Source organism: Staurois parvus, unplaced genomic scaffold (assembly GCF_062004578.1).
Source record: "Staurois parvus isolate SC_StPar_1 unplaced genomic scaffold, SC_StPar_1.0 ptg000696l, whole genome shotgun sequence".
NCBI lineage: Eukaryota > Metazoa > Chordata > Amphibia > Anura > Ranidae > Staurois > Staurois parvus.
Window position 1 is genome coordinate 9,288,531 of NW_028318492.1, and position 14,546 is coordinate 9,303,076.

Here is a 14,546-nt window from a genome sequence, read left to right on the forward strand (position 1 = left end):
GGTCATATCATTTTTGGTTGGCCTTGCTTTAACTAAACTTCATTTAGGTGTTGAATCCCTCAGATAATCTTTGTAGTATGATTTATGCATCCGGTGAATCTCTCAGTGGATACTGTCTACCCTTCTGTTGAACTGTTTTAGATCCTGAATATCTAAGAATTGTGTTTTTAAATGGAAAATTAATAAATTAGGATTTTTGTACTTAGTTTAAAATCTTTTTCTTGAAGTCTATTTAGGAACATAGTATCAGTTCCCTCTATATTATTGGCATATGTACTGCTTGCTCACAAAATAGAAATGAGGGTTTGGAGGCAGGGTTATAAAAGGTTTTTTGTTTGCCAGTATTCCCATCTCCTGTAGGTGGCAGCAATAACCAAATATTTAAGCATTACTAAATTCCTGTATTCAATAAAAATATTTTTACAGTAAGTAGTAAAATCTTATTTTGTACATATTTCCCTTTATTTATGATCAGGAACAAAGAAATTAAAACATTAACTAAGTTTTAATTTTTAGTTTGGTAATATGATGCATTGCACAATGATATTATGTAGTGTTCTATGTAGGCAGCATGAGGAGCTCCAGTCTCTTTTCATAACATGATCACTTTTCAGCTGTGTTGAGAAAAGCTCATTATCTACAGAACTAGGTGGGGTTGATATACTACAATAAATAGGCTGTTTGCTTTGCAAGGGAATTTTACCTTAGCTTAGTGAATGTGGTGAAAATTCACTTTGCAAAGAATACCCAATGAAGTGCAAGGAAAATAAAAAAAAAAGACAGTATTTTCACTTGCACATTATTTGATGAAGGAAGTCAGCACAGCTTAACCTCATTCACTAAGCCAAAGGAAAATACCCATGCTAAGTGAAATTTCTCTTGTAAAGTGAGATGTCTAGTTGTCTTTGGTAAATAAACCACAATGAATCATCAAAGCAGTGACTCATCTCTTATTACATGGTGTAGTCAAAGGTTTTAATCTGTCAAAAGGAGCTGGAAAGCAAGTTTTTCTGTTTTCTCTTTTCTAAAAGAATATGTATGGGCAGAGTTTAGTGGCAATTCCCCACGCTCCCCCAAAGTGTTGGATCTTTGTCTGTCAGAAAGGCCCAGCATTTTGCTGAAACAAGAAGAAACATAAAACAACTGTGGGTATGTGCTTGGATTCATAGTTGCCTAGGTACTAGACTAGGTCCTAGGTGCCATAGATACTTCTTACCAGCAACAATTCGATCCCCTTTACCCCACTGCAGTCCTTCCCATTCTATCATCTTTATTAAGTGTTCTTGCATGGCAAGACCACTTACTATTATCTCACATATATATTCTTATTATTATAGCCAAATTTACCACCCTAACTCCTCCCACAGTTTTTACACTACATAGACAGTAATATACCGAAACGTGCAGATTGTTCTTGATTGGTGTGCTATTACTTTGTGGAATGTTTCGCTTAATGGTTCACGAAATATTGGCGTTTTTGTGGTGAAATTGGTCCCATAGCAATGAATGGTGGAATGTTCAAAACTAGAGTGGGAACTGACAAAAGCTAGAGTGTGAGCTGAAAAATCAGGACATGATTTCTAAACTGCCATCACTCCCTCATTTTCAAGCCCACCTACACAAATCTTATATAAAAACGTTCAGCTATCCCTGCTACCACTAAAAATGGCCACGGCTATGCCATATTCCTGATAGTTTTCACAATATGACCATTTGTTTGAAACTCACGCCACCCATTGACATTCATTGAAACTGCACTCTAGCCACCTCAAATTTGAAGGGCAATATCTAAACTGCGACTGTGCCTTCATTTTTAATATTTCCGAGACATACTATGCATAAAAATGTAGGTCTGGGTCTTGTGATTCTCACAATATAAAGCTCTTCACTGTAGGATTTATAGTTTTTAAAACTACGACCATTTGAAGACGCCAGTGAAGTGAGCAGTTTGGAGCAGTTTCTTTTTAACCTCTCTTTTCTGCCCTATTTGAAATCTAATTTTGAATTTGTGACAGTTTGGCCGGCTTCTGGTTAAAGGTTTGGAAATAAGTTTTCTACAGTAGAGAGTATTTGGGGTAATAATGCTGCTAATGTTTTTATAAATGTATGTTTTAATGTAGCTGTGAAGCACTTTGGGCAACAACATTGCAATTAAATGTGCTATATAAATAATTAAAAGTTGAACTGCATTTCCCACTCTATCAAGCTTGCCATGTGCACTTTTTAAATTTGATCAATCAATTGGTTAGAGTAATGTTTTCTATCTTTACTCACTCCAAATACTCCACACAGTTACTTTGCCCACTCCATAAAGTTACTCTGCCCAGTCCAACCTTTTCACAGTTACTCCAGCCACTCCAACCACACAATAGTTACTCAAGCCACTCCATCCATTTACTCCGCCCACTCCAGTTGTAGACTACTGGTGGAGGCAAGAACACTTCACACAATTTCCCCAGAAATTGTAGCTTTTATTATTATTATGTTTCTATTAGCTGTTTCAACTTTACTATAAAACTGCTATCTAATGTGCAGGAAGCGCATTAAAATATTTTTTTAAAAGTTGATTACAAAGGCAGTTTGCATAACATGATTTGTGTCTATTATGCTGTATATATGTAACTATGTTGTACTTTTTTTTGTAGCGGGTCATCATGAAATCTGAATTAGTACATATTTTAGCCAAGTTATCGCTCTGGTCCATAACAGTTAATACATGAAAACACTATACAAATTTTTTTTATTTAAGACAACCTTATTTTCATAAGGACTACTTGATAAAAGATTGAAACTCAGCAATTGTTTTGCCTTTAGCAAGGGGCATACTATTTGTTTCTTTGGACACACTCCATTAATTGCAGCATTAACAATTAAATTCAGTCATACATTATGCATACCATATATTTCAAAATGAAGGGCCGTTCAATGCTCCACTAGATAGTACATCAGTTACATTAGCTGAGTTTTATTACACTAAATGCACAGCATTGAAAATGACTGACGTAGACAACATTGCTTACCCTTTTTTACCACAATCAAGTTTTCAGGGGAAAATAAATGTATGCATGTGGAGAATTGGTTATTATCACATTCACTATTGTGAATTTTAATTCATTCTGTTTAGAAACCTATGTCTTTGTGTTAAAATCAGCATATGTTACCTTCCTTTAGTGAATACGCATTGCCATGTTTATCAAATCAATGCGGCTTGAATAAATCCAATTGTTTGAAAACAGTAAGGTAATGTGACTTTTCATCACTGTTATATGACACTTATAAGACACTTAATTCTTATAAGCATCACAATAAAATCTTATTGGGAGCCTCCAGCTGCTTTAGTGGATCTAGTAGATCTGCTGAGCATGAATTAATTGTCATGTGTATTATGCCAAAGCTGTTGTGATTTGATGCTTTGTCCTTTTCTTGTTAAAATCCACTTTATATGCCATTGCTTCAAAGATGGCGCAAAAAAATTGCACCACCACTATTCACATTGGAGACTGTAAATTAAGCATCTTACAGGAAGTAGGAATAACATTTAACACATACAGTATATCTGTTAGATTTCAGTTGTCTTTGAGAAGCACAGTGCAGTATTTGGCATACTGCAGTACTTCTTTGTCATATATGCTTTATTTTCAGAAGGATCAGTTTTGAATTGTAACTGCTATAGATCAGAATTCCTCTAAAATGATGGATATTTCTGACAAGTTTAGTGCTAGAGCTGGAGAGTTCAGGACAGAAATATGGTATGTTCTGACAGCTCTTGATTTCGGAATATCTTGATTTCTAAAATTTAAATGGCATGGACAGGTATTTGTTATCACAGAATTAATGCATTTGAGATGAGTTGACAGACGGGGTTCTCTGTATACCATAAATGCGGTCACCAATTTTGCAAGAACAGCTTGATGCTATTAAATCAGCATGAACAAAAATCCCTAAAGAATATTTTCAGCAAATGTTTGAACCCATGTCAAAAGAATTCAGACTTTTTAAATAATCATCAGGCAACAAAGTGTATATTTGACTGCAACACCGGCTTGCAAGTAGCTATTAGATCAGAAAACAGTATTTGACCGTAAACCATAGCTGAAGAAGAATTGACTATAGTGTGTGAAAATCCCCAAGCCTCATCCTGAGAGAGGTGTTGCTACAAATCAGGAACAATTGCAGTCTTTGCAAAAATGTTTTTTGAAGATATCAGACACAATCGAGGTATACACAAATTTCTGACAGAGCTCAAGCTTAACACTAAAAAATGTGATGTCAAAAACACTGAAGAGCTCTGGCTTGAAGGTAAGCATCTGCCCAAAATTAGGTTAAAAGAAAAACTTATAGTTAATCCTGACTAAGCTATCTACGTTTGTTTAACATGAGGGACAACTAAAGCATAGTTTAAAGCTATGCGATTTGTAGCACCTCACGCACCAGTGTGGGCTGTATCACCATGTAAACAATGCACAGAATCTCCAAAATATATACATAATGCGTACAATAACTGCTTGCCAACTGCCCTATAGCAGTTTTACTGCTACAGGGTGGCTGCTCTGTACAGAATCACATACACTATGCTGTATGTATGTGATTCTGCACTTCTGGGTACTGAGGGTGCATGCATGCCGCTGGCGTTCCACTTTTGCTGTGATCTGCATTGTGCCAAGTGTATAGTTTGGTGAAGGGGGGGGGGGATTATGGTGTGGGGATGTTTTTCAAGGGTTGGCCTTGGCCCTTCGTTCCGGTGAAGGGAACTCCTAAGGCATCAGCATACCAAGACATTTTGGACAATTTCATGTCCCCAACAATGTGTGAACAGTTTGGGGATGGCCCTGTCCTGTCCCAACATGACTGCGCACCAGTGCACAAAGCAAAGTCCATAAGGACATGGATGAAAAAGTTTGAGGTGGAGGAACTTGACTGGCCTGCACAGAGTCCTGACCTCAACCTGATAAAACACCTGTGGGATGAATTAGAGTGGAGACTGCAAGCCAGACTCACCTGACATCATTGCCTGACCTCACAAATGTGTTTCTGGAAGAATGGTAAAACATTCCTATAGACACACTGCTAAACCTTGTGGACAGCCTTCCCAGAAGAGTTGAAGCTGTTATAGCTGCAAAGCGTGGACCAACTCAATATTGAACTCTATGGACTAAGACTGGGATGCCATTAAACTTCATGTGCGTGTAAAGGCAGGCGTCCCAATACTTTTGGCAATATAGTGTATGTGTGGACTCTTCAGTCATATAATTTTTAACTGGCTGCTGAAGAACTTTGTTGTGCTTTACATATAAACATTAAAAAAACACTGTATGTTTAGGTACATTTACATGCAAAGCTAGAGAGCCTTTAAAACAAAAAACAAACAAGCAAACGAAAATTAGACTTTGAGGCCATATGAACTACTGTGGCACCAGCTAGCCAAGGATATTTTTAACTTTAAGTTTATTGCATGCATTCTACAAAACCAAAAACAATAGCCATTTTTCTGATTGTGGACTATTTTTCAAAATATTCAAAACCACATAAACTACTGGAGAAAACTTGCTATGCTGTCATGGCCAAATCCAAGTTTTTATTTACATGGCAAGGTATATCAAAAGTAACAACATGTATTTCTCAAGTGTTGAGATACCGACTTTTGCATCACAGTAGGGAGTTATTTCTAATCCTGACCTGGGCACCTTCAATCCTAAAGGAAGAAATGAAACTACTTTTCAATAAATTCATCAGAAAAGGTATTAATCCAGGTGGAGCTCTATTAAATCTTTATAAAATTTTTATTTCTAGTTTTCTTTCTTTACATCTCAGTTATTAAACAGGAGGGGGGATATCCAGAATGTATTTACCGGAAACATAGTGGGGGGTTATTTATTAGAAGTGGAGAGTGCAAAATCTGGTGAAGATCTGCATATAAACCAATCAGCTTCCAGATTTTATTGCCAAAGCCTAATTGAACAAGCTGAAGTTAGAAGCTACCATACATTACTGCATCAGATTTTGAGTGCACCCATTTTAGTAAATTTTTCCCAGTGTTTTTTAACCTAATATATCTGACAAAATGTACTGCAAATATTGTGAAAGCTACAGGAGAAAAAATGAAATTATAGTTTGTAGGCTTTCCATGCAGGAAATATAATGAAAATAAAATACCATCACTTTTCTACAATAACACATGTAAATTGAGAATTGACTCAACAACATGTACTGCTGACATTTGCAGTTGCCATTTCGGTAGAATAACCAAAATGGCAACTGCAAAACCTAATTTCTGAGTAAACCTCCATGGTTAAAAAGCTGCCTGTCTTAAAATAATCACAGTATAAAAATTATCAAGAGACCTGCTAAATCAGGAATGATATGGACTTTGGATTGTATGTCAGGTCCACCCCTGTGCTGTCCAAGTACAGTATTAGTACATCAGCGTCTGTCTATTAGGGATGAAGAGTGCGCTGCAGCCAGTTAAGCAGCTTTACAGCTTGGCTCTCTCTACTGTCACATTCTTGGAACAGTAAAACTGCAGGCCCATTACCTTTGGCTTATACAGAAGTCTATCCAGGCAGGCCCACAATTATTTTGTACTTTTTTCTCCAGTGAGATACGTCAGAAAGCTTGTAATAAGTTGAAAAGCCTGAAAGTTTCAACTGATTGGCATTGTGGGTTTGCACACACACACACACACATATATATATATATATATATATATATATATATATATTGCATAGATAGTGGTTTGTGTTTTCTCAGTTCTTGCTATAATTGATTTGACCAAAACCTTACTGTGGTGACATTTATCAATAATTCCTAATGTTTGATCATTAAGCCAAGGTCAGGATGAATGCTAAAGCAAACAGTAAACTAACCAAGCAAAGAACAACCAAAACTTTACTGTCAAATGACTAACTGCTGAACCGGTACAATAGTGCTTCTTTAATAGAGCTGTGCAAAAAGCAATGATGATGTGCAAATGTGTCATCTTTTTTCATTTTAGAACAGTAAAAATAATGAAGGATGATTGATTGCTTCTTTGAAGCTACTGCACTTGTTTTAATAAAAACATGATAAACACGGGCAAACTGTGGGATGCAGATCTTTAAAAAAAACATATATATATATATATATATATATATATATATATATATATATATATATATATATAAATATAAATATATATATATATATATATATATATAAATATATATATATATATATATTTATAGCATATTTAGTGTTGAATTATTACAGTTCTTAAAACGAAAATGTGCATGTTATTTGTTGCCCCTACCTTTTTTTCTCTCTTTTGTTAAACTTGCAGTTGCCAAGGCAACCATCACAGCTTTAGATTCACTCACCTTGGTAAATAGCTTATCGTTGAAGACTAATATGACGGCACTCATCAATAGTTCCTAATGTTTTTATATTAAAATAGCACCTGTGTGTAGCACAAACAGTTGCTGATGTGACACTTAAAATTAATATATATATATATATATATATATATATATATTGATGAGTGCTGGCATACTAATGTGTACAGTATGTGTGTGTGTGTATATATATATATATATATATATATATATATATATATACATTAATCAGAGCGCTTTCAAGTGTATGATCTTATGGGGAGTATTCAAATCTGATACAGGAACACAGGACAAGAATTCCCAAGCCTGCAAATGAGAACAAAAAAAAGTGCACCAACCTTGCACATTACCTCAGTAAAAAATGTGAATTTATTAAAATAGGATAGAAAATGCATATAAAGTCCAAAATTGGAACACTGGAGTATGAGATATGTGCGCGTCCTACCAAAATTGGAGACACTCAGAGTACAACTGATGCGTTTCAAAGGGAAATCCCCTCTTCATCAGAGCTTGATTAGCTCTGATGAAGATCGGATCTCCCTTCAAAATGCGTCAAATGTACTTTGAGTGTCTCCCATTTTGGTAGGACTCGCACGTATCTTGCACTTCAGTGTTCCAATTTTGGACTTTATATGCATTTTATACTGCTACGTTTGTGAGTATACATCCTATTTTAATACAGTCACATTTTTTTCTGAAGTAATGCACAAGGTTGGTGCGCTTTCTTTTGTTCTCATTGGCAGTATTGTTCGGGCTCCCCCAGCCTTATTTAAGAGCTGCACAACCTTTGATCCATTGATGGACGAACTCCCATAGAGGTTGATCCATCCATCTATTTCTGATCTGGGTCCCTGAATGCAGGAGGTGGTGTTTCTGCTTTCAACAATTCCCAGACTCCTGGCTATTTTATAATATCACTTGGTCAACTCTGACTGTCAACCTGTTCCAGGACAAACTAACTATTTCGGTCTTTCTCAAATGTTGGTCTGGTTTGGGCACCTGTCCATTCAGACATCATGCACAGATGACTTTTCTCTCTCGTCAATGTATTATTCACATAAGATATCAGCCTGGCACATATGCTTTTCTGTTTAGTCCAGGGAGGCCTGGACACATGCAACCAACTTGTCCTTGCACACTTTACCTCAGTAGCAATGACTTCCAAAGAAGAGCCTTGGAGTGTAGATTCTTGCCCATCTTTGATATTTCTTACTGCATAAATCAGCATAGAAATATATAGAAAATATAGAAACAATTTGAGTAATATATTGTATGTCATTAGAATGAATTAGTGGTCTTGACTGTGACAGGTGCAGAGCATTTCATATCACTTTGTTTTTCTTAAAAGCTCTACTTTTTGTTTTTATTTTTAAGGTGTCAAAGGATCTTCATGATAAGCAAAATGAAATAGAGGATAATTTAAAGAATGTTTCCTTGTTTGAAATACAGTTGAATCAGCTGACATTGTGGGTCTCATCTGTAAAAGATCAGTTATTATTCTACAATCAAGTGGGAAGACCAGGAGCATTTGATATCAAGGTAAATCTTTACATATATCTGGTGAATAAAATTAGATCATAACGTGAAATGATTCGTAAGAGGATTTTCATAGTTTTTTGATTACACATCAATTATTCGTATTTGCATTTAATTATTTTTTGTTCACATACAATATTATTGATTTATCACAGCACTTGTCACTTTGTGAAAATTTGTCCCGCATTCTGGGATTCACAGATGTCACTTTTTTCACCATATATTTTGGCTGAATTATAGCCTGTTGATCACATTTTATTGTGAGAATCTTGATCCCATTTATAGGGATTCACTGTATATAATTTTTCTTCACATATTGTTAGTTCCAATTGGACTTTTTGCAGTTTCACTGATTTTCATTATTGCGGTCATGCGTTTTTCACCTTTAGATCCTCTTAAGGATCATTTCACGTTATGATCTAATTTTATTCACCAGATATATTTGTTATGATTTGTCACTTTACAAGTGTTTTTTAATATTATTATGTTTATATAGTCTTATATAGGTTTATCAAGGGTAGAGCTGCATCAATATATCTATTATTGTCTTCCTTATTATCCATTTGGTATATGGTTGGGTGCTAGCAGCCCACTCGTTTTATGCTATTGTTTACATAGTAGCAGAAGAGGTTTCCATTATTATTTTTTGTTTAAATCCTTACATATGTTACACACTAAAAAAATGAAAGTGGAACTAAAATCTCTCAATCAACATTAACTATTTTAATCTTTATGCTGCTAGCCTTAGTGAATACATATTAAAGTATATCATATTTACTTGTTTTAAACTGTTTTTTTAAATATTTCTTCAATTGCTTCTTGGATTCCAGGCCTAGGCAAATCATGTCACACATTCTAAAAGTCTTCAGGAGGGGTAGAGGCATTTTTTCAGCGAAGTACATCCTCCTACCTGCAGGCCTGGCCTCACGGCAGATAGATTTCAGGCAGTAAATGCTGCATTACTGAAGATGGTCACAGCTAGAAATGCTAGGGGGGTTTTCTTCTGTTTCAATATTTTTATTATTTTATTTTAAGAATTTTTTTGGAATACAACAAGCTCATGATTTGCCCACGCAGGGGCAGAGCGGAACAAAAGCATACATAAGCAGATACAAATCAGCAAGGTGTATTAGCCAAATAACGAAACGTCCAATGGCACCAAGGGGGAACAGCAAAAATCTGAACCAAACACTAGCAGCAGCATTCCATCATCTTACCAAAGAAAAGAAGAAAGTATAGAAAAGTAGAAAGAAATAAGAAAGGGAGAAAAGATTCAGGGAGAAAACAAGGAAGAAGGGAAGAATGGAAGAATCACGGATCCAGGGCCAGCACAGGCAACGACTACAAGAGGCCATAGTTAGTAGGAGGCAAGGACAGCAGGGAATAATGTATCCAAGGATCCCAAACCTTAAGGAATCTCAGATGAGAATCCTGAAGTATGCTAGCAGGGGTGGACTGGCAACTCATGGGGCCCCCGGGCAATAGGGGATCATGGGGCCCCTGTGTCCTTGCCCAAACTCAAAAAAGCCTATGAAAAAGGTACCAGGGGCATCTCATGGGGCCCCCTTCTGACCCCTGGCCCTCGGGCAGTGCCCAAGTTTCCAAATGGTCAGTCCGCCCCTGTATGCTAGACATCTGTTCATTGATCAACGTAGCATTCAGCCGGGTCTTCACACCCTGGAAGAAGAGGTTCTCAAGGCTTGAGCTATAGCATGTTTGGCCGAAATGAATAGGTAGGATGCTAATTTCTGCTGAGACCTGGACGGACCCAAAATTGGATAATGCAGGAGGGCCACTCTTGCATCCTTACGGACCGTAATGTGAAATAATGTTTGCAGCAAACCAAAAACGTAGACCAGAAGCCTATCGATCGTGGGCATGACCACCAGATATGCAGGACGTCCCCACGTAGACCACAATTCCGGAAACACCTGTCTCCACCAATCAGATTAAAGTGAGCAGTCCAAGCCGGGACCCAGTACTTTGTAGGCTGCCTCAAGAGTGATGGCATTGAAAGAACATTTCACCACCATCCTCCAGGCCTTGTGCCAATCCTCCACCGCAATTGAGGAGCCTAGATCTATGATAGACATAGGACAGGGGTGATGAGGAGGACCTACTGTTAAGAGAGGCATAAATTACAGAAATGAGACCAGGGGACCCTGGGGAATGTTGAAAAATGTGTTCAAAGGGTGTTTTGCTGTAAGGACATGTGGAGGTACGACGAAGGGACATAAGCCAGTGGCGTAATTGCAAATAACGATAATATTCCCACGGTGGAACCCCCCCTGTGGTTCTCGAAGAGACTCCCAAGATGGAAACAAACGAGTGTTCAGGAAGTCATGTACAGTGACAAAGCCATTTGAGGTCCACCAAGAGAAGGGGGATGTTCTAAGCCCAGTGGAAATAGAGGATTATGCGTAATTGGCAAAAGAGGTAGAAAAGATGATATTAAATTAACCAAATATTTAACATAATCCCAGGTCCGTAGACTGTGAAGCATAATTGGACTCAGGTCCGAGGGGCGAAACTTATGCGGAGGCCAAAACAATGCAGTTAAGGAAAGCGGAGCACAGTTGGGTAATTCCAAGAGTACCCATAACGGGATATCTGTGGTGGCATGAAGCATGGACAACTGGGAAATTTGAGCCGCCAAATAATATCTAGAAACATGTGGGACTCCCAGACCTCCCTGCAGTCTATGGGTATACAGAGTGGATCTAGACACTTTGGGATGCTTATGAACCCAAATAAAACATTACAATAAAACAATAATCAAAGAACACAGGGACCTGAATAGGGAGAGTGCGAAAAAAGTACAGGATCTTCGTCAAGATAGTCATCTTGACAGCATGTATCCGGCCAATCCATGACAAAGAAGAAAACTGCCAGGAATGAAGCAGCAAAGTCACGGATCGCAATAGTGGGTAATAATTAGCCGAAAATAAGGCAGAGTAGGAGGTAGTAAGTGTAAAGCCAATTGGGATGCCCAATGGTAAGGAAATTGTGTCTGCAACCGTTCAACCAGGTTGGCAGTGAGCGTAATATTCAACTCCGTGGTTTTAGACAAGTTAATGCTAAGGCCAGATATAGCTGAAAATCGGTCCAGTATGACCTGGAGATTGGAGAGAGTGATGAGAGGATTGGTTAAAACCAAGAGTGTGTTATCTGCATAAAAGTTGGCCTTATACTGAGTTCCTGCATAGGGAACATCGGATATATCCGGGTGGTTTCAAATGGCTGCAGCTAGAGGTTCGAGAGCGAGAACAAAAAAAACAGGTGACAGTGGGCATCCCTGTCTTGTGCCCCTGAAAATTGGGAAAGATGAAGAAAAAAAGCCTGCATGTATTTGACAGTTAAGGAAATAGCATACCAACAGCCATAGCATCTCAAGCTTTCCTATTGCCCGCAGTCGGGCGGGCTTTCCAGGTAGTGTTTACCACGGCCAATTGAGAGGTCAATTCCAGCATCCTTTTCTCTCTGGCATGTTTCCTGGATGAAGCAATCAGGTGACCCCTAATGGTGGCTTTGTGAGCCTCCCACAAGGAGACGGCCGAGGATACAGAACCTACATTTTCTGTAAAATAGGATTGAATGTGCGTGAGAACCTGGGAACAAGAAGCCTGAGTGATGAGAAGGGATTCATTGAGTCTCCACAGAAAAGAGGGCCGAGCCATACCAGAAAGATGCAGTGAAAAGACCAAAGGGTCATGATCAGACCAAGCTAAGGTTGAAATGACAATCTTTTGAATTAAAAATAAATGTTGGAATAAAGACGTGATCTATTCCAAAAAACGCTCAGGTGTGGAGCCTAATAAAAAGTGTACTCCCGCGACGTGGGATGTAGTTCCCACCAAACATCTGCCAAACCAAAAGCTTGCCGAGTATCATGTAATTTAGATTCCTGGGTGAGGTCGTGGCTTGGGGTCACTCCAGACAGGTAGCTGCCATCGACAGAGGAATTAAGAACAACATTCGCATCACCCAATAGGAGAATACCACTTTAATGATGCGACATCACCTTCAGCAAATGAGAAAATAATTTGTGTGAGAAAAGTATTTGGTGCGTATAAACCCACCAGGGTCACCTCATGGTCCCAAAGGGTACCCCGGAGGAGCAAATACCTGCCAGTGGTATCAACTACTTCCAGGTTGCAAGTAAACAGCAGATTGGGTCTAAAAGCAATAACCACTCCCTTATGATTCTCAGGGGCTGAAGCAGAAAAAAAGGTTGGATAATGGTGAGAGAGATAGCATGGCGTGGAACATTGGGAAAATCTTGTCTCCTGCAGACAGACTACATCCACGTCTTGGAACTTGAGATGATGGAACACTTTAGAACGTTTGGTCGGAGAATTAAAACCATGATTATTTTGAGAGAAAATCTTTAAAGGTTTTAACGCCATACTAAGTCAAGGGAATTCAGCTGCCAAGACACACTAAGAATGACGGTCCAATCCTCAAATGGATGGCCCCGAATCCGTGAAAAAAGAGAAAAGAAAAACAAAGAAGAAACAAGAGACAGAAGAAAAAAATCTAAGATAGTGTAACAAAACCACAATCAGTGGAAATTGCGTCCCAACTGCAAGGACACACATAGGAGGGTAGCTCTACCTCCGGACACATGGGTATGTCATAAACAGCATTAAAAAAACCCATCATGGAGAGGGGGATGAAAGGGGAGGGGGAAATGAAGGGGGGAGGGAGAAAGAGAAAACATGCACAGACAAATAGTCAATTTCAAGTACAAAAAACTAAGGAATGTATCACATAACACTGCAATATACCAAGAAAATGCAATCATGAACACAGACATATCAGTGTAATAGAAGAGGAGGCACCATAAAGTTCAAGACCGTAACCTCAATAGTTTTCATGGGTTGCAGCAATCCAGAGCAAAAATCAAGGAGCCGGGGATCCCTGTAAACAGAGTCCAGTATTGCAATGAAAATTGTTGGAAACAAAACCAGGAGACCAAGGGGAAGGACCCAAAGGCCTACAAACATTTCCCCTACCGAAAAAAAAAAAAAATCAAACACGAAAGTCCACAAGTTCCTATTAGAAGTAATTCAAAGCTGGATAGAGGGGAGCCGGCGGGGGCCGAGGATCACCACCAGTACAGTCCAGTATTGCATAGGAAAACAGTTCAAACTGTAAAAATAAGAACAGGAAACAGGCAAATTGTTCTCCCAACAAGGGCCAGTCAAGGCCTCCGCCCTACCAGAAACATGGAGAGTCAAGTCAATGGACCAAGCCATCTATGGAGAGAAAAGCTTACCCATTCAGCCGTACTCAACTTGGATCGGAGCCGGAGGAACCGGACAGCGGAGGGGTTCTAGAGAGGGAGCATTTACAGCTTCAAACTTTCTCCCATATACACCCCAGCTGAGATGAAGGAGGATGTGAGCCAGAAAGCCGCACCGGGCTGTCGGAAGTATCACGCGAGGGCAGAAGGTGCTGTGCCTCCAGGGTCGACTTGGCCTCTTCCAGCTTATGGACAACATGGCTCCAACCTTAGTAAGTGAACGTAAGCTTAAATGGAAAGCCCCATTGGTACCTGATGCGACGGTTCAAGAGGACTGACGTAAAGGGTTTCATCTGTCACCATTTCTGTATGGTGGATGATGCCAGATCCGCAAACAG

General features: G+C 38.6%; 1 protein-coding gene across 1 annotated transcript in view; it reads left to right on the plus strand.

Moving 5' to 3' along the window:
• The window catches only part of DMD (dystrophin), a 2,676,943-nt gene that overhangs the window by 1,492,771 nt on the left and 1,169,626 nt on the right, over positions 1-14,546 (plus strand). The window contains exon 47 of the mRNA XM_089653005.1: positions 8,742-8,906. Coding sequence (XP_089509131.1) covers positions 8,742-8,906 — 165 coding nt within the window. The remainder of the gene's footprint in view (positions 1-8,741; positions 8,907-14,546) is intronic.